Below are 22,102 nucleotides of genomic sequence, written 5' to 3'. Positions count from 1 at the left end.
AAAGAAGAGATCTTGATATTTTCTAATAACTACTGAAACAGAACATTACAATAATCTTGCAGTCAAAGCTGAACTAAACTGATGTTTTATTGAATTTGCTTCCCTGGCATCAATATGAATTCTTACTGCTACATATTGAAAAATCATTATCTACAAGTCAAGATAATTCCCCTTTATAAATAAAATACTGTGTATTTTCATCAAAACCAACATAAAACTCAGCAAAAGAATGTATTCAATGCCCAGAGTATCAGAACAAATTAAGTTAGATACACGTCCTGACCTTCGAGTTTCTAACATAGGCGAGAGTACAAGATAAAGATACATTGCAAACATATTTTATTGGCATACACACATATGTATGTCTTTATATGTGTGCATGTACATAGATGTGTATATACATATATGTGTGTATGTACATATCTTTATATAGATAGATGAAAGAAACATAAACAAGGTAAACATACAATAAGAGGCAAAAGTGTTTGGCTAATAAGAATATTTTTTTTCAAATCTATGTCACATTAATGATTTTTTAAAATTCTTTCATTATAGGAATGTTTTTTAATCAAGTCCTAATTAATGTTCAGTACACTCTGAAACCATTCTAAGGTGCTTGCTATAACCTATACGTATGTTCTCTCTAAACTTTCAGTTAGATAAAAATGTCTTTATAAATATGTAAATATATTTCATAATCATAACTTTTTATATTATATGGCACTAATAATCAGATCTAGTGATTTTATAAATGAGAGATAATATAATAAATATAATTAATTATAGGAGAAAAATGATTACAGTCACTAAAAATAGTGTTTATCCATTTAACAAGAGTAAGCTGACATGAATTTCATACTCGATAAATATATTCATTATTGCTGACATGACCAATAAGCAAGCCAGATAAGAGTCTACAACTGTTTGTATTCAATATAAACTCAATTTCTAAAGTAGTAACATAATCAGCCCTTTCTGCTATAATGAATGTATATTTTAACCAGTCACGTATTATTTCAATGATGCTTGGATAACTTCAAACATCCAAAACATCTTAGAGGATTATTTCCTTCTGTACTAAGATGAAATAAACAAGTCTCCATGATCTACCCACCTTTTCACTAAATTATTTTAGAATGGTTGTATTGAGAATTGCTTTTTTATGTTGAGGGACTTCAATTAGAAATCTTAAACTTTGCAAATCACAAACGAATGCATTAGTAGAGTATTATGGTAGTCTCTAAATACATACTTCCAGAGCAGAGAATTTAGTTTTGTCATTGCTGGTTGTAACATACTTTGAACCAAGACTTTTTAAACAGCATTTCTATATCTAGACTCACAGTTGACATTACAACTACTAATTATTTGACAAATATAAATAATTGCTGACCCTATGTGCTTCTACAGATAATGCACATGTTTGGGAGACAGAACAAACATCAATCATTTCTGAGTCACATTTTTTAACTGTAAAACAAAGGTAACACTTACGTTGTAGATTAACACATAATCAAACATACACTGTGTATGTTAAGCAGAGCTGAGTATGGTGCAGACTCAGGGTAATTACTCATTGAGAGCTTCTGTGATAACGATGATAATAATGATGTTTGCATTTCATCCCTTCAAATGACTTTGGTCAAACGAAAAGAAACAGGAAAGCCGTATGTGTCTGACCCTTTTCCTCTATCCATCCCAGTTGTCTTAATAGGCTCATTATTGATGAGCCTCATGGAAAGTGAAGGGAAAAATCATCAGAAAGCTGAATTATCCTCAGCCTCTGGTCAAGCAGAACAGAACAGCACATGGGTGCCAGAACAATTCAATTAGAATTTGTTATAGAGTCTTCCTTCTCTTCTCCTTCCCTTCTGGATTTTAAATGTCTGGTTGCACTGGGCAAATGCTTTCAGGTACAATGATCTGGACAAACACTTCCACTAATGAAGAGTCTCCTTTATAGCTTTTCCAGAAGAATATTGTCTATTGTGTATTCTGTTTAATTTTTGTAATCCAATTAAACAGACTAATGGAGACATTCGAGCCATGTAGCTGGGTAACACACAAACAATACATTTTTATTAGTTCATGGAATGAAATTTAACAATAATTTCTTAAAAATATGGTAGAGTTTATTCTCAACTATGAATCAACAGTGTAAAGAAAGGAAAGGTTTTAGAGCATTTCAAATAAAAGTAAAAGACCTGATATTTTACCACGTGACCCATACAAGTCAATGCACTTAGAATCCACTCAGAGATACAGTGTTGGTGTCATGATAGGTCATGATTCCAATGTACTCTCTTCCAGTCAGATCAGCTTCAGAGGACTTGAAATTAAGGCAATAAGAAGGTCAAGAAATTACATTATACAGCAAAAGTTTGAATGACTTAGGGAGGGTAATCCCAGCAAAAAAAAGCCTAAGGAGGAACATAATAGTTTTCTCCAAGTATCACCCTGGAAAGGATGTGAAAATGAAAACATTTTCAGTTTAACCTCTTAATACCTAATTTGAATAAATGGGTAATGTAGAAGATGTACATTTCAGCTCATTTTTTTAAAACTTGATAAAAAATTGAGCTGTGTTGTAAAGCAATGGGTTACCTTAAAATTCCAATTACACAGAGTATTTGAAAAGTTCATAGAAGGCCATATAAGTGTAGAAAATACCATGGAAAGAGAATCTTTAAATGGGTAGAAGATTGAACAGGGAAAAGTTTTCTCCAAGGAAACTTTTAATTTCAAGATCCTGTGATTCTCTGCATAAAAAGAACTACCCACTTGAAGAATCTCACTTAAAAGTCTTTATCTGTGAAACATGCCACTAAATCTAGGTAAGTGTGATAGAATATGATGGCTTACCACTAAGGTGAAACAAAAGGTATTTGGATAATATTGCAGATGAATTAATATCAATTAGGACAAAGACAGCATGGACACTTAAAAAAATAAAAAGTAGCCAGGCGCGGTGGCTCAAGCCTGTAATCCCAGCACTTTGGGAGGCCGAAACGGGTGGATCACGAGGTCAGGAGATCGAGACCATCCTGGCTAACACAGTGAAACCCCCTCTCTACTAAAAAATACAAAAAAAAAACTAGCCGGGCGAGGTGGTGGGCGCCTGTAGTCCCAGCTACTCTGGAGGCTGAGGCAGGAGAATGGCGTGAACCCGGGAGGCGGAGCTTGCAGTGAGCTGAGATCCGGCCACTGCACTCCAGCCAGGGCGACAGAGCGAGACTCTATCTCAAAAAAATAAAATAAAAAATAAATAAAAAATAAAAAAATAAAAAGTAATATTCAAATCATTGCTTTCTTATCAGAGAAGTGTGCCAAAACACAAATAGAACATTTACAGGGGTTAAATATTCATTTACTATACTTCGATATAATTATCTACAAAATGACAGATTTATATTACAAAAAATATATAATATTATCACTGGTAATATTGCATTATTTATCATTTTATGTTGCACATTATTTAAACTACAACAGAGATGGGGCATCTTAAACTATCTGGGAAAAATACTGATTATGTTTTAGCAAAGAAACAAGAGACAGAAAAACAACAGATATAGAAATAAGCTGAAAATTTAGTTTACATGTATCCTGGACATTTTCTAGGACAGGTTTAAAAGAAGGAAAGGAGGATTTGGCAGAAGGAAAATCAGGTTCAAATGTCATTGCAATTTCTATGTTCCATGAGCTCTAATTTGCTACAACAATTGATGGTTGACTTTTATTCTATTCAACTCAAGGAAACAACTGGTCATTTCAGAGCCTTAAACAGGACCTCACAAATTTTCTATCATAAAAACATAAATATATTTTTTAACTGCATCCAGGCTCTGTAGAATCAGCCAATGTAAAGAGTTAGGATTTAAAGTCACAGGACTTTGGTTCAAAATCCCAGATCCGCACATAACTTAATCCCTTATACTTACATATTTCTACATAGTGTCATGTATATTGTAAAGCATATAGAAACAGTCAGCACACTGCATTAACTGAAATCTGGATTCTGTGTTTACCTGCTATGCTTTGTATATGACTGTGCATTTGTTGTTCTGTGTTTCTGGACATCATATTTGTTTGTTTCTGCTAAACAATTGTGTTCAAGTTGTTAAATTCTATTCAACACCCAATATACACCAATTTTTCAGATTATTAATAAATAATAAGCTTAATGATGGCAAAAGACAGTTACAGAGTACAGTACTACAGATGTAAAGTAATGCCATGTCAAATATCACAGATTACTTGGGGGCTCAAGTGTTAAGAGCATAAAACGAAGTTCAAATACCATCTAATGCAGTCTGTTCCATCTTCCTGCTAAAATTATATTTTTACCTTCATAAATGAATCAAATTTCTACGCATACAGAAAGATTTTTTCCCTTTTATTTCATTTATTTCACCAGTATTTATTGAGCACTTATGATGGGAAAATCATATAGATAAAAATACAAATACTAGAGCAAATATAATTTATAAATGGATTATTTGTGCTACAATGATTAATTTCAAATCCATTCATAGCAGAATTTATTAAGATTCAAAAAGCGACAACTGATTTCACATTTTTGTTCAGTCAATATTCAAAAGATATTTGAGTGCCAAAAAAATCTATTTACTGTGCCAAGAATACACTCTTAATTTTCTGCCCCTGAGATTTTGCTTATGTCAGGTAAGAAAATTTTCTTCTATCCCTAACCTATGGATAACAGCAGTAATTGGTCATGGCAGCCATTACTGGTGACCCTGTGTATGCCTGAGAATTCTTCTCGTTAGCCACATCAGGAAGCATCCAAATTTTAATAAAGTTGGCAGACAAGAAAAAAAGCATATATATATATATATATAATATATATGCATATATATACAAAGCATATATATTATATATATTTTTTTCCATATATGTGTAGCTCTTAATGTACAGGATATTGAGTAATATGCCTACTAGACAATATTCTGTGTTTAATAATTTTCCATTAGATTTGGAAATATTCTCCATATAGCTATTGCTTCTGCTGATTGTCCAGAAAAGTCAAGGGTATAATATTTCCTGATAGCATAAAGCTGGGAATTATTGTTTGAAATTCATAAGAGTGGTCTAGGACAGATATGTATAGCTATGAGCCAACAGCATAGAGATGAGAAAAATAGCACAGAAATTTAGGGGATTTCTTTCAACGGTAAAAGAGCATAAATAAGTATTTGGAAAAGAGTTTTGCAGAGGAATGAATCAGCATATCAAAAAGGTCTCAAAATTCTAAGTTTATTTCAAGCATAATTATTTTAACGTATATTGACCTGAAGACTTTGCTTCTATGGGAATTTTATTTCTGTATGTAGGTAATTGTATGTCAGAGGATATGTGGTTGAAGAAGTGGCTAGAAAGGGTTATGAGTGATACAAATTTCTAAAATTGAATGGACCTTCAAAGTAAAGGTCCACAGTAAAGATTTAAAAAAATCTTTATTCAGCATCTATGATTGGCAAAGCAATGTTCTAGGCATTGTTAAAAAATCTGTGGGGGAGATTTTAACTAAAGTGTGAAGTTCTTTGAAGAGAGAACTTTGTCAGCACGTATATTGAGGCACCTTAAAACATGACAAGGCCCCAGATAGAGCATTATAAAATTATGAACTATTAATTTTCTTATTTGGTGCCTAGGGATACTACAAATAAGCAAAAATACAATGTGAGCTTCAAAATTAAATTGTATGTGTATTGCTTCAGTGAAACAGTTTCCTCTAAACCAACTAAAATAAAGGTGAACAAGAATCAGAGATCCAATCAAAATAGATGTTGGATGAAAAGCTGGAAGCCAGTTTGTTTTTAATATTCCAAATTAAAAATGCAGGACGATGCTTCCAAGCATGGTGTGTGTGGTACTGGGCTGACGTTTATGTCTGGCCTAAGGTGAAGAAGCTAAAGAATAGCTGCTGTTCTTGGCAAGCCCACTGATCATTTCTGCAGGACAGTAGGAGGACATGTTTATTTTGTGACTCAAGGCTCAAATCTTTGGTAGAAGTGTAAGGTAACTCTTACTGGGATCCTGATAAGGGACATGAGATTAAGTACATAGGTTTTTCTTTAATTTTCTCTGATATCCTCCCAGAAATACTTCGTATTTCAAAACTCAGACTTGCTTCTCAGGCCATTTTCTATTGTTGTTTGTTCTTGGTTCCTTTTTATTTTAACTAAAGGTGTTCACTTGATTTTTTTGGTTAGCCCTGGCTGTTTAAACAAATTTTTAGTGGAGTGGCCTTAATTTTATGATAGTTCCATTTTATTGAGTATTTTGCTTATTTTTATTTAGCTCTCTTGCCAATGAGGATTGAAATGTGGCAAACAAGGGGGGCAGTCAGCGGACAGCATGAAAACATAACACAGCTTACATACAAGGGATGGTGCCTGCTACAGAATAGGATTCTTTGTCCCATTGTAAGAATCAAATCATCTCCTTACCCCCACTTACTTTCTCTCTCTTTACCCTTCTTTCTCCTAGTGTCTCTCTCTCTCTCTCTTTCTCTCTCTCTCTCTCTGCCCTCCCACCCCTGCCTTCCTCTCTTCCTTCATATATACTCTTTTAAGGAAGAGAGGCCTTACAAGCGGTTTATAAGACTCTTCTCTATTTATCTGACTTGGGATAAACCTGTATCATCTAACTAACCTCATTTCAAGTGAAGATTTCAAACCTGTCACATCAGGCCTCCTGATCTTAACTAAGTGACATTTAGGTTTGCATGAAGTTATGTTTATCAGGGCTTCTATGATCATATCGTAACGTTTGACTATAGGTTTCATCTTTTTACCAAACCTGATGTTCAAAAATCCTGTAACCACAACTAATTAGACAGCATCCTCCAATACAGGAAGTGAATTTCAATTTCTGGCCATATTAATCTTCAGTCAGCCTTTTGTAAGACAGTTCTCATTATACCTGGACCTCATGAGAAAAAGTTTATTGTATATTTCATATATCTATCAAGAAAGAACATGAAATCATTTTGGACAAGCTAACATCCATGAAAAGCCAATTAAACATCTCAACATCAAATCAGCCATTCAGTGGATTTTTACATAAAATGTCCCTTAAGCTCAATTATAATCTAAGAATCCACCAGTAATTTGTTTTCTATCTTTAGGTCCTGCACATTTGAAATCCCTTACATGTGATTAAAAATTATCTTCTTTGGAAAGTAAATCCTTTCAAATCAACTTCTGTGTATATAAAAGAAAGTAAAAGGAGAAAAAACATACCCAAAGAATATTCTAGTTTCATGAGATTTAGAGTGTCTTCATACTTTGTGTTGTCTTATTTTTCATAAGCTCCTCCTATGTTCAGAGGCTTTTATCTAATTTCATTTTCTTTACTTTTATTATGAGCAATTGGTCCATTATCTTGTGCCTCCACTAAGGAAAGCTCAGCCTATCTATCCTTGACAATGTTAGAAAATCAGTAGCTTTAAAAGTTCACAATCCTAAATTCCCAAAAGGAAGCAACCGTATTTTCCTGAGTCCAGTTGGTCTCCTAAACACCAACTAATGGTTGTTATCTCTGAAACCTTATACCTTAGCACATGATAAGGCTTTTGCAGTAAAGCATTGTTTTTTTATCTTTAGTCAAGACTTCTGATTTTCTATCTATAATATCTAATAAACAAAACTGAAAACAAGCACTTTAGCTACTAGATTATAGTTTTAAATGCTTTGTTGTTGTTGGGACAGAGTTTCACTCTGTCACCCAGGTTGGAGTGCAAGGATGCAATCTCGGCTCAGTGCAACCTCTGCCTCCCAGGTTCAAGTGATTCTCCTACTTCAGTCTCCCAAGTATCTGGGATTACAGGTGCACTCCACCATGCTTGTGTATTTTCAGTAGAGACAGGATTTCACTATGCTGGCGAGGCTGGTCTTGAACGCCCAATCTCAAGTGATCCACCCACCTCTTAAAGTGGTGGGATTTTAGGTGTGAGCCACCATATCCAGCCTTAAATGGTTTGTTTTTACTGACACTCAAACTTCCAGCTCAAGTCAAAACAGGATGATGTTAGAAATAGGCTGAGAGGGCATTCTTCAGTGGTTCTTATATTTGATGTGAGAATTGAAAATGCTGACATCATGGTTCCCACCTCCAAAGACTATTTAAATTGTTTTAGGTGAACTCCCAGAATATTCATTTTTAATAAGTATTCCAGGTAATCCTAATCCTGGTGATCCTCAGTATATATTAAGAAACATTACTCTAGATTTACTAAACTCTATATATGAATCTCACAATCATCTGAGAGTTATGTATTTTGACAATTATGTATATTTCTTATGAAAACACCTTTATATGTATACAATATTATCACTTTGCTTTATAAAAATTTGTATATGGTATAGGCAAATCAAAAATATTTCTAAATATTTTGTGAAACTACTGGTGCAGACACATTTCATTATGTTATTAAATAACCTGCTTATAATGATTTTGCCCCAAATTTCTATTAGGTAGTATTCTCTAAAAAACTCTTCATGAAGTAAGATACTTTCTTTTCTTAAATAGCTATGAAACATGTAAAACTACACTTCCTGCTTTTCTTTGTCTGCCAGGAATTTCAAAGCTGATTTTATGCTCAGCAATGTTTTATTTAATGTAATTTTTATTCTCCATCATTTTCCGTCACCTTTAATACTTGATGCTTGCTTAATCATCTCTGTTTATTTGACAGTAAACTGTTCCAACTCCTCCTTGAAAATGCACAGAGTAAAAAAGTAATGCAGGAATGACTAAGTATATAATTTCAAAACAAGTCTGTCAGGATCATAAGATTTTTATAATTTGGTAACCCAAAGTCATTAAATGTTGGATTTCTAACCTAAAAATATGTTTTGTACGGTGACTCAAAATTCCAGTTTCTAAATAGGAAATTCCTTTTGATTAATGGTGTGTCATCAATCAACAACTCTTCAGTAATTATTTCCTGCCTAATTGTCTACTGGTGTGATACACTAGAGACTTATCCTAATGCAAGGCAAATATGTAGTATATTTAATACTGTTATATAGTCAATAGTAATAATATAATAGCAATCCCTCATATAGCACCTATTTGTAATGTTCTTGTGCAAATTGAAATTTAAAATGGCTTTTCCTATCTCCCACATCCCCAGATCTTCTCAAAAATATTATCATCAATAGGTTATGTCTTCCCAGAAAAATAAGACTGGGCATATAGCTATATATCAACATATGCATCAGTATATAATATTTACACATCTGTACATTTTTGTATTGATGTATATGTGTGTGCTTCCCAAAATGCATATTTGAGCACACATTATACATTCACACATATTTTAGTAATATTAAAACAATATGTTCAGATCCAAAAATTGTTAATTAGTGTGGAAAATAAAAAGGAAACAAAACTAAAAGGAATGTGAGCAGTCTATAAAGTGATTTCTTATTCATAGTTTTTGCTTAATATAGTGTATTTCAGAATATATTGCCAACATTTGCTACTTGATTGAAAAAAATCCTCCCTTTAATATTTTTAAAATAAAAAAACTTACCTTTCACTTAGATAACTATGACTGTATTTGGACTCTTTCCATAAAAATAATAAAGTTCTCTGCAAAATTGATAGGCACTTTACTTATCACTACTCTAGGACCATGCCAACCCTGAATAAAGTGAATAAAGTGTCCTATTTCCATAAGGAAGAGTCACGAGCCATTTTCTAAACTACATTCTTTTTTCTTTGTAATAAGATATTTATTGTGCTATCCTCTGAGATTTTACACCTAATTAATACAATTTTAAATCCAAAAGCAGAAATTCTATATTAAAAAAGTAATAGCAGAAAACAGCTCAACATGTATACTTCTAAGTTAATTATGTTTTTCAAAACAACTTCCCTTTATTGCAAACATTAAAAAAATGCAAGGCAATCTATAAAAGATTAGAAAAATATTCATTTGAATTTCCATAATTAAGAATTTACTGAAATGGAAGTAATTTCTTTTTGACATCTATTCTTATATCCTATTTCACAGTGATGTATCCTCTTGTGAATGTCTATGAGATGTTTTGAAATTAGTGCATTTTTTCTAACTATAGTAATGTTCTAATAAAATAGACAATATGAACAAAAAGACTGTTAATTGTATATTTAGATACGATAAAGTATCTGAAAACCAATTGTCTATCAACATCAATTCTCATACCTAATTTCACAAGAATAAGTAAACTAGTCTTGTGAGATATTTTCAGGTTTGATGTTTTCCGTATTATTGACTACGATATGTTCAGCCTTGAATTTAAACAAACAACTGAAGATAATAAAATATTCTGCATTGTGAAAATATAAATAACAGTGTTACTACCAGAGTAAATATTTTCAGGTTGAAAAAATAAAAGGAATCCAATGACAAATCATTGAGTTGAATAAAATGCAAGTTACAACTGCTACACTTTATTTCTCAGCTCAAAAATGTCACAGTAAAAGTAATACCAGTGGAACAATATTCTTAATTTCCTGTTATGTATTACATGAATTTGTTTATCTTTGTTACTAATTCAGTCTCTCATTAGATTAAAAATTACAAATAAAATACAAAGTCATCATCAGATTTTTAATGATAACATGGGGAAACTTTTAGACCTGCACATACACTGCTTGGTGATGCTGCTCTGTTATGTTTTTAATATATTGTTTAATGGTGGGGACAGGCATAAAGTAGAGAAAGAAATATAATGGGGGAACCCTCCAGTGTATTGTGCTGTAAAGAACACTGGACTTCAAATGATCTTCCAGAAATCTAACTTAGATTCTTCAACTAACTAGACCCTATAATTTTATATAAATTACATGACTACTCTCTACCTTAGTTTCTTCAAGTATAAAATGAGAAGTTTCTACAAAATGATTTCGAACAAGCCTAGCAAGTCAAAATTCCATGACTCTAATAGTTTGAGACTAAAGCAAAAAATCAAACATTAGGAAGAGTCTGCAGGGCACATTCCTTTCTGATTCAATATTGTGCCTAATGTGCATTAGTAGGTTGATATAATTTAAGAAGAATACAAAAACAGCTAATTTGGTACAATCTAGACATATTCTCATAAGTTTGAATGTGGTATCTAAAACAATATGGAGAAGAATTTCATTTTTCCAAAGTACACTAAGATGGTATAGGGTTAGACAGCCTTAATTTCTACAGCATGATGAAAGGAAACCAGCAAATGGTTGGGGGTTGTGTGTGTGTGTGTGTGTGTGTGTGTGTGTGTGTACATGTGTGACAGCCCCCATGAATCCTAGCTTCCTTATCAGGAAATAGGCCTCTGGAAAGAACTGGGTAAGATGCAGAATTACCTAGAGGGCAAATGTCTTCATGGAAACAGCATGCCAAAGTGAGATGCCACACTGAATTCCTCTAAATTCAAAAACTACTTTCACAATTTATCTGGAAAGCATAGCCTTTTTTTTGCATTTTTATGATGTTAATCTAATTTTTGTTTCTCCAAACCCAAGTATTTCCAATTATCCATTCATGGTTATAGTTTATTCTTCAGCACAGTGATTGTTATCAAAGCTTTGCTTCTGCAAGTTTTCATTACACATCTGCTATAAACATGGTCTCAATTTAATTCATGTTGAAAAATACATACCCTATGGCAATTTTCACAGATTTTAAGACATGTAAGCCATTTTATCTTTCAGGCTTATAAAACTAACAAAACACCCAGAGAAGATATATATGTATCTACTGCAAAGTGACAAAAAAGGAATAAAACTCCTTTAAATAGAATTCAAAATGTATGTAATATTCTTGAACACTAATATTAGAATTGACAATTGTAAGTATGCAAATCTATACTCAAAAGAAATAATTATCTGTATCAGTTCCCAAATAATTCCATATCCATTGAGCACTAGCCTTGTCTTTTCAGCTAAAATATGGAATTCAGTTTTCATTTGAACTAGATTTGTGTTGTTAGTAACAATTAAATTATGTATTAGAAAATACTCATTCTTTAGAAAATCTCCCGAATAATTGGATATAAATTTTAAGCTAAGTTAAACATGACAAACTAATGAAGGACGAAAATTTATTCATGGTAAATAAGTTAACTTTAATTTGACAATTTAAAAATGTTTTTAATTGTTTTAGAGCATGTGCTCCTTTTAATACAGAAATCATATCCTATCCCTACCATGCTCACAACTCTCTAATGGCTCCCCTTTTCATCTTAAATGAAATCAGAAGTCTTGATTATGGTCTATCACATTCTACATAGTCTAGTCCTAACTACTTTACAGATTCCATTTGCTACTAAGCCCCTTACTCCCTTTGCTTCTATTACAGGGACATTAGATGGAACTGATGAAACTTCATCCCACCTTGAAGTCTTTGTACTCCTTTTCTGTCTTCCTCTAACTCTCTTCATCCAGATAGTCAGAAAGTCATTTTATCGCTTCAAACAGCCATTGGCTTAAATTCCAACCCCTTGCAAAAGTCTTGTTTGTCCCCTATGCAAAATAGCAGGCTTGTTACCCAGATGTATTTTGTTCATAGCACTCATCTCTACGTGGCATTATATAATACATTTACTTTTTTATTTATCACTCTTCCATTATTTTAGTTTTAAATCATTCTTAAGTTGAGAAAGTTGACCTTTTGGTTACTGCTGTGGTCAATGACAGGTAGCAAGTGATCAACAAAGGTCTGTTATGTTGAATTGAACTCTGTGAGCCACAGTTTGATTCCCTGAGAGTGTATGTTACTGGTATTATTTTGGGTTTCCGAGAGCACTATTACTGATATTGTTAAAAGTGAAGAAAATGAAGAAGATGGAAGAATTAGGTCCACATAAAAGCAAAAAAGACAAGACCTTTTACTTTTAGAACAAAATCTTCCCATTCTATTTGACATTATCTCAACTGTCATCCTACTCTTTCAATGTTATTTTTTCTCATTATTAACCTCTAGTAACTCATTCCCTACTCCCCCCACACTTTTTATGATTTAGATCATTACATAACAGACTTGTCAAAATTCCCAAGGCAAAGTGGATTGCATTATGCTAGAATATATACCTACATTTATCTTTACATTTTGTAATCTGATTTATAATTCCTTAGAATGTTAACTTCTTCCTGATAGTGATTACATTGAACTTTTCCAGACAGAAATTGCATCCATCTCCTATGCCATTTACAGCCAATATGTCCCTATTTTAAACAATTCTATTTTATGCATAAATGATGAAAAATAAGTTCCAGCTTGTGTTACTGGGTAAGAGAGAACACCTTTCTAGTGATGAAGTGTCATCGAAGTATCTGTTGACCCATGGGCTTTTTAAGCTACTCATATTTAAATAAGGAAATAGGCTTTCAAGGGAAGGCGGTATTTCTATGTTCATTCACTTATATCATGAAGCATCTCCATACGCCTCCCAGAGGCATCTGCAATTTACCTGGACGTTATCAGAAATCAAACTGATAGAGAAAATGGCAGTTGGCAGCCATTAATTCTAACCTTTGCAGAATAGTTAGTTATGGATGAAAAAGTTGAGGTCTCACAGCCATTCCCAGTCAAAAAGAGAAAAATTAAAAGGGTAGATTTAGTAGATGAGAGGATAAAATGTTCAAATAACAAATGTAAATACTTTTAATATTGAACAAAGCAAAATAATTTGGCTTAGAGTAGCAGATTATTGCTAATGTTGAGATGGCACTGCTCCATGGCTAACGGGCTCTCCATGGCGTACAGGTGCCATCTCACACCATGATCAGCAACACACTAACATAGATATTTTCCTACATTTGAGCACCGAACTAGGTAATACCTCCCCAGAAGGTATACGCTCAAACCTCAAAAGCCTTTCAATTTAGTTAGAAAGTCAAGAGGTAAAACCATAAATTATATATAAAGATGGCACTTACTAATATCAAGCACAATTCCAACTATAGATGACGTAGGCTTGCTTAGGGGGCTGAAAAGCCTTCATGGAGAAGGTCAATGTAAAGGCTGCCTCTCAAAGGAGAAAACTAAAGGGCAAAACATTCAAAGAGCAGTGCAAATATGCACAGAAATGGTGTTTCACCCTGGGTTTTGTTTGTTTGTTTGTTTGTTTCAATATCAGATGCTATCCCACATCATCAAATCTAGCTGCAGAAGCTAGTGGGAGAGCAATGCTTATACATACATATGTACATAAATACATACATACATGTATGTGTGTATCCCTGCTCAAAAAACATATAAAACATATGGAGAGTAGAAGGGAGGAAACGGAATGAATTCATTATCACAACTTTAAAGGAAAAAATATACTTCCTTTTCAGTGAATGTACTTTTCACCATTTGTGTTCTTTCAATGAAAGAGAAGTTAAATTGTACATTTTTAATGACTCATAGGCCAACTCTTTTAGGAAATTAGGGCAAAATAACTGAATTCCTTTGTTTTCCATCAGACCAGGCAAAAGATTCACCGTTGAGTAGTTTGCCCCCAAACGGCCTGAAAGTTCACTGGATGAGAATACAAGTTTGTATTATATCAGATGGGAACCATCATGATAAACCACAGTGCTGTATGAATAAATGCAGAGCCAGCAGTGATATTGAGGAATGTGGAGTGAGTCACATCAATAGAACTAAGAGAGAAATGTACCACATTAATGGAATAAATAATAAATGTATTCCTTCTCTTATCCCTGTATAATCAGCAGCAGTCCCCAGATAATTATTGTAACACATTTCTAGATAATGTTTTAGGGTCTTCAGAAGAAAATGAGTATAAAAGCGAAATTTCAAAATATATTGCTGCTATCTAATTATGTAACTATGGACAAGCCACACAATTCTTAAATGTACAAAATTATAAATTTTAAATAAATTACAGGTCACTTTTCTTCTACCAGGAATGTAGAGATCAGGTAATAAGAAATTTGAACTTTAGTGGCTCACTTTCAAAGATGAGTATAATTGAGAGGAATGTTCAGAAGTAAGTGATGTAAATATAAAAATAAAATAAGATGGTTTTTCAGTAGTCTAAAGGAAAATTAAAAATAAAAAAGAATAGCATAACAGACCCACTGAAAATTAGACAATAGCATTCTCTCTAGGGGACTATGTTGAAACAACACATATTAGCCCTTTTGTGAAATACCTCTGTCTGGCAACCGAGTAAATGCTAAAGTACTAGAGGCTGGATTAACATACATATTTTAAAATTCCGTATCAAATATTGTCTCTAATTCAAGTGATGGCTAAAACAAAATGAAGACATGTAAGATTTGGTTACTTGTAATGCTAAAAGAGGAATACATAACACATTTCTCTACATTTCTTTAAAAGTTCATTTTCAACTTCCATCAACTAACATATTCTATAAAGAACTTTACACAAATATGTCATAGTATGTCAAAATAAAAATAGATGTTACTCATACTATGGCTCTTCACCAGAAAAACAAATTTTGGTACTTCCAACCTTTTAAAGAGTTTTATATTAATGCATTAGCAATATTTATGTATAGATGTTGGCACAAGGGAAGATAATTTCACCCATTTCAGTAAAAACTTTAAGTCTCTACATAAATGATTCTGCAAGATATACTCCCAACATTACCCAAAGCTATATAATCAGAATAGTGACAGGCATCAGGAGAGTAGTATTTAAAAGTTTATCCTTCTCTTTAATAATATATAATTATAATGTTATCGTATATCATAGATATGATCATATATATGCATATGATAAAGTATTTCAAAGTATGCCATTCTAAAAAAGGAACTTCCCTGACACATTGCTATGAAAATTTAAGTGAAAACTTTTCTACTTTTTTGTTGTTCCTTAAAATAGTAATTCACCAAACACACAAAAATTGAAATATGGCAATTACGCTAAGTTTTCTGGCAGCAAAGATGTAACACCACCGTATTTGTTTTAGATAAATATATGATATATATTAAATTTTTACTTTCCCAATTTGTTCTGAAATCAGAATATAATTTATATCGTTAAAATAATAAAATTTCTCTCTAAACACAAACTTTACAGAAATGCCATGTAGCAACTTTCCCATATTGAAAACTTTGATGAAAACAATTTTGTTTTAAAATTAAAGTAATAAGGATCACAAAATGACACTTCTGAAATTCTTAAGTTTTATGAGTAATATGATCCCTTCTTTTAAAGAAATTGTCTAAATGGGTAATAATCAAGACCAAGAATGCAAACATTTATATTACTTAACATAATAATAACCCTTCAATTATTTAATGTGCCACCTGGTACCACCTCTAATTTCCAGATCATGTGTATGAGGTGCAATGGTAAACTGAGGCTTGACACTGTTTAGTACATTTTTACAAAATAATTTTTGATTATTGGTGAACACTTAGAAATTTCCTAAGTTTAGTAAGATTTGAGTACTACCATCTAAATGAAAAATAACAACTGGATGTTATTTTCCAAACGACTTTAGGACAAAAGAGGAATTCCAGATTCTTTTTCTACTAAGGCAGTTAATGGCAGTAACTAGAGTTTACATTATGGAAAGGGGAGGTGGGTGGATAAAAGGGTGATTCAGGGACCTGTGAAATATGCTCAGAAAGAACGTATGAAATGGAGGAACAGATCCACCTGATTACTCAATCTAAAACTTAAAAAAAATTCTGACATTATTTTTTCATTTTTTTTTTAACTGTGCTTTCTATGTTTCCTATTCTAGTAGGAAATGAAGTAGCCTGAAAACTATTTTTAAAGCGTTCATTTTTCTGATAGATTAACTAATGACTTATATAGTAAGCATAGTCAACTTACAGTCTAACGATATACTTGATATTTCAAGGAGCAAAAAAAATGGTTATACAAATACACCTTGGTTCTAAGACAGATACACTCAGTTCTTCAGATCATAAAACCAACTGAATATTGTCTAAAATAGTCTAGAAGCCACAGATGATTCTGCCAGTCCTGAATGACAAAGCTCTTGATTATTTATTCTCATGTAGATAATGTTCATATGAGCTGGAACTTTCGATAACCTCTGTTTATAATCATATTTTCACTTTTATTATCATTAATTGATGAACATTTAGCTCCATTAAAATTAATAGCCACAATGGAAAACTCTTGATAATCATTCAGACATAGTTGGATATTGGCTCCAACTATTATTTCCCAGAAAGTTTACACCTTACACTTCATCCTCTAAGTATAGAACTACAGCCTAAACAATAAAGTTAGGCAATGGCTTTTATTGAATATTTTGAATTATTAAATAACTGTTGAGTCACAAAGTTGGCACCAAAATGGCAGTGCTTATAAGAATCTATTTCTTCAGGGTACAATACATAATAAATATATTTTGATGAGAAATTAAAAACATTTTCCTATGAAATTCTGTTATAAAGCATATGATTTGTCAAGTGTCCATATATGTTCTCATTTTGATTACATCGACGTTTCCACATCTTAAAAGTATGACTGCTCTATTCAACCAGGATCATTAATTAGCTTAATTTCCTGAAAATTAAAATGTTCAACTTCAGTGAAGCTAAGTCTTTAAAGTAACTTCCACTTAGCTTCCAAGTTCTAAGAAAGCGTGTGTATTCAATGCTTCTAATCCACTTACTTACCTATGGAACATGTGAACTAAATCCACTGCATAGATTTTACTCTGCCATTATAATTCAATTTCTTAAATATTTTCAAAAATAGGTGCTTTTAAGTATTTTATTTACATAATAAAAAATTGTCACTAATGTTTAATGTTGCCTCATTTTTTTTTCCTGAAAACAAAAATAAGCTTCAAAATAAAATAAAAATTGGAAAGTCATTCCCAGAAACAAGTTTTAAAACAATGCTAACTTCTCAAGTCTATTACAGAACTATTAGCTACACGAAATTAGAATTCTCATCAACATTCTTTTTATACCTATATTCAATCATATAGACACTATATAGCATTAAAATGACTCTCTGATACCTCAAGAAACACAGCCATATATAAGAAATGTTTAAAGTGTATTTCATTTTAATAGTTTTCCCTTCCTATTAAAACCGAATCTTCTTTTTTATTCAGTTGTGCTTCTAATTTGATGTCATGATAGTGATTTGTACTACCCATTTGTGCTTAATAAGGATATCCTGCTAGAAAATGACAAGACAACAAAAACAAACCTCTTTGATAAAGAATAAGCACCTACACTGTGAAGGCATTCTGCATCATCCTTATCCTTATAAACTGTCACAAATTTACAAACAAGAATAAAAGGAAATACAAGAAGTAGAACATGGATTTTCACTAATTCATTTTTTTAAATGTACCAGTAGGTCTTTAAAAAAAATATGAGACTAAATAAAAATCATAAATTATTGTATTTTTCTTTACCACAATTTATTGTTTAACCTAGCCTAAAATTCTTCATATATAAAATATTCCATTAGTTGGCCATATAACATGAGAAATTCTGTACAACACAATATGTCTAATAAAATTAAGTCGACTTTAACCACAATGTCATTTAAAGAAGCCAATTAAATTATCCAGAAACACAAAGCTTAAAGAGTAGCCTTGGGAATAACTTTTTTTCTTACAGCCATTACCAAATCCTCACTGAACTGATTACCTATGCAAGAATAGTAGCATAAAGGTGAAGAAAAGGCACTAACATCACTCCCTAGCTTATCTAAGAACTCATAAAAGTAAAAGGATCTAACCATTTTATTTTATTAGATTCTCTAATACTTAAAATGTTGCCACTTTTCTGCAGTTTGACTAACATTCTTAATCATTTGCCTCCTTTCCTTTTTTCTACTACCTAAAAAAACTTAATTCTAGCCCTAAAAGTCTATTAAAAACGTGAATTCAGAAATGTGTCCCTTTGGTTACAGAACTTCATTATACCCCCCAAAAAGAATGCACAAAAAAATTCTAAAAGGAAATTAGGACCCCAAATTTTATAATACAGCCAGCCTTGGTGACCATCCATCTTACCAGATACTGCTCTATCTTCTATGTGTATTTAATGGGTGTGGGCCCATTGCCTGATGGGATCTGTAGATTCTAAAAAAAAAAATGTGTGGATGACAGTCTTTTGCTTCTTTTTTTGAAACTATGAACCTAGAGTTTGAAATATGTTGCAAATTTAATTCCACTGCATATTGTAGAGTTGATCAGTTTCAGCTCTGATATTCTAAAACACTGAATAACCTATCAACCATAATTAAAGTGCATACATATGAATATGTGCATATATATTATAAAATACTTTGATAATTACATCTACAATCTATGTTTTATGATGTAAAATAAGAATTATGGTTCTTAGAGGAAAAATGCACACCATAAGTATCTATTCATATGAAAATAATAGTTCAAGTATACCTGGAAACTTTTCATTTAAATGCATTGAACCATTTTCTAGAAATTTCAATATACATTGTATATATTTGTGTCTTTATTAGTGCATAGATTTTGTTTTTCATTGTCATATTTTTATATATTAATATAAATATTGTTACTATTTCATATATTCAGGAATTCTAAAATTTCTTTGTATCTTTACCACTTTCAGGCATCAATGCTCAACATTTGCCAGCAATGCCTTAACACTTCAACCTGTGTATTAGACCCATTTCACAGATCAAAAGAGTTTTGCCAAACCATTTAGATAATGCTTTCCTAAACTCAGGAAAGAAACCAAATGATTTCCCCGGAATTATCATGTAATCTTAATGGGTCCACAATCGCCTCACCCATACCCAACCTCCATCCCATTTCTCATTATGGCACCTACCCTAGTGTTGTCATGGTGACGATGGTATACCAGAATGCTGCAGGGATGCTGGTAAACTTGCTGGCCGAAGACCCCTTCTCTGCGTAGAACATAACTGTAGCGAAGATGATGATAGCCATGGTGAGCGAGAAAAGCAAGAAGCCCAATTCTGAGGCACAACTCTTCAGTGTGTACCCCAGGATGCGCAGGCCTTGAGAGTGGCGGGAAAATTTAAAGATCCTGAACACCCGGAAGACTCGGAGCGTGACAAAGGCTCCGCTCACGTCCTCATTGTCTGTCATCACCAGCCCAATGTAATAAGGCAGGATGGCCACCACGTCGATGATACTCATGACACTACGCACAAAACGGTAACGACTAGGCGCTGCAGCCAGGCGAAGCAAATACTCAACTGTGAAGATCATGACGCAGGCCGTGTCCAAGCAGAAGAAGGCCACCGCATACCGCTCTCCACAGGGCAGTTCTTTAATGTGACCTGGGCTTGATCCGCAGGGCACTGTTTCCACCACATTCGCGATGACAGAGACGGCAATGAAAAACCCCGTGACATAGTAGAACACCAGGGCCATCGTGCTGGTGTGGGGGTTCTCGAAGGCCCGCCAGACCCTCTGCCTTGCAGTCATGGTGGGCAAGGCGCTCTCTCCAGTGGTGTCGGTATCCGCGTCGTCCTGTAGGCGCTCGGCGTTCTCCCGCCTGCGATCCTTGTACTCCTCGTAACAGCAGTCGCCGATGATTTCCGGGATGAGGCCAAAGAAGGCCAGTTCTTCATCGTAAGCAGAGATGCACTCGTGGCGAGGATAGTGGAGCTTCCCAGTGCGGTAGAAATTCAAGATGTGGCGGAAGATGTCTGGGTCACGGTCAAAGAAATACTGCTGAGTCTCTGGGTGGTAGAAAAAGTCCCTCTCAGAACTGCCCAGTAGAGTGTCTGGGTAACGTTCCAGGGTGTCCTGCCACGTCTGGAAGCGGGTTCCACTCACATTCAGCACAATGAGAGCATCTTGGGTCCTTTTCCTCTCCTGCCTCGGGGGAGCCGGCATAGGCCCCGAGGCCACAGGCATCCACCCGATGGCCGCTGCCCTTGCAAAAGGCAGCCACGCTGCTACCCCCGCCGCCATGGCTCCTTGAAGTGGAAGGAAGAAGGGTGACGAGGCGTCTACAATGGGTCAACCGAAGCAGCCACAACTCAACCACTTCCTCCAGTCAAGCAAAGTACTAGTGAGAAACGTGGTCCAGAGGTGTCACTCTTATTCCGAGATAGGGCTTCTGGTAAAGTCACAGTTCTCAGAAGGGCAAGTTTCCCTCCAAGACAGGTGTTTGGAGTAATGACAACAAAATACAACGTCTTAACAATCGCCCCCAACAGAACCTAGCCAAACCGCTTCCAGCAGGTGGGCCAGGCCACCCTCTGGCACAAATAAGCACACAGGTGCAGTCGTTTCTTCAAACAGGTGTCTTTGATTTCTCCCCTGGCACAGTCTGGATAATATGGGGTCAGTATGTGGAGTGTAGGATAGAGAAGACGAACGAGAGTCACCCAATAGAATTATTTCGACGAATTAGGGAATCCTTCCACCTACCCTTCTCACTCTTTCAAACCTTCCTTTTCAAGTAGCCCTTCCCGCCAAAGGAGTCTCAACAAGGCGACCTGTTGTTGTAGCTCAGGAGATACGGTCACAGCCGCTGCCCCACGTCTCTCTTTGGGGGTCCAGCTGCTGCTGCCTCTACTCCTCGGGCTGTATTTGCAGAGATGGAGGTGATGTGCAGTGGGTACGGTGGGGGGCGTTAATACAGATCCTCCTCCCCCACGTCTACAAACACCCTCTGTGTCTGCCAAAAGCGTTCGCCCAGTCGCCCCTTCACTCTCTTTTCAAGTTCAGCTCAGGTGCAGTGTGACAGTTACAGAGCCCAGGAGCTGGCAGCCGCCGCCGCCGTGGCGGCAGCAGCATCTGCTTCCGCGCAGAACGCGCCGCGCCCGCAGTACATACCTGGCCAAGCGCGCGCCGGGGCTGAGTTGCATAGAGACTTTCTCCTCGCCGTGCACCCGGAAAGGGAAGAGGAGAGAAAGCAGCTCGCGAGCAGCCGAATCCGATGCGCCGAGGGAGCATAAATAAAGCTCAAGCGAGCTCTTCTCCCCCTTCCCCCATCCCTCCGTTCCTCCCTCCTCCTTTTCACCTTCCAAAAGCCAGGCGCAGGCGAGCAGAGCAGCAGCAACAAGTTCAAAAGGTGCGGGGGAGGCGAGAACGGAGGGGACTCGCTCCTGCCAACTTACTGCGGGGCCACTGTCGCGGGGACCTGGCCA

General features: G+C 34.7%; 1 protein-coding gene across 1 annotated transcript in view; it reads right to left on the bottom strand.

The window, feature by feature from the left end:
* Window positions 1–21,755, bottom strand: part of KCND2 (potassium voltage-gated channel subfamily D member 2) — a 487,058-nt gene extending 465,303 nt beyond the window's left edge. The window contains 1 exon segment of the mRNA NM_001261699.1: window positions 19,804–21,755. Within this exon segment, the coding sequence (NP_001248628.1) occupies window positions 19,804–20,918 (1,115 nt within the window). The 5' untranslated portion in view covers window positions 20,919–21,755.
* Between the last annotated feature and the right edge of the window lie 347 nt (window positions 21,756–22,102).

The sequence above is a fragment of the Macaca mulatta genome, chromosome 3 (genome assembly GCF_049350105.2).
Source record: "Macaca mulatta isolate MMU2019108-1 chromosome 3, T2T-MMU8v2.0, whole genome shotgun sequence".
Taxonomy (NCBI): Eukaryota; Metazoa; Chordata; class Mammalia; order Primates; family Cercopithecidae; genus Macaca; species Macaca mulatta.
Note: the sequence above shows the minus strand (reverse complement) of the source record. Positions and strands in the feature narration are given on the sequence as shown.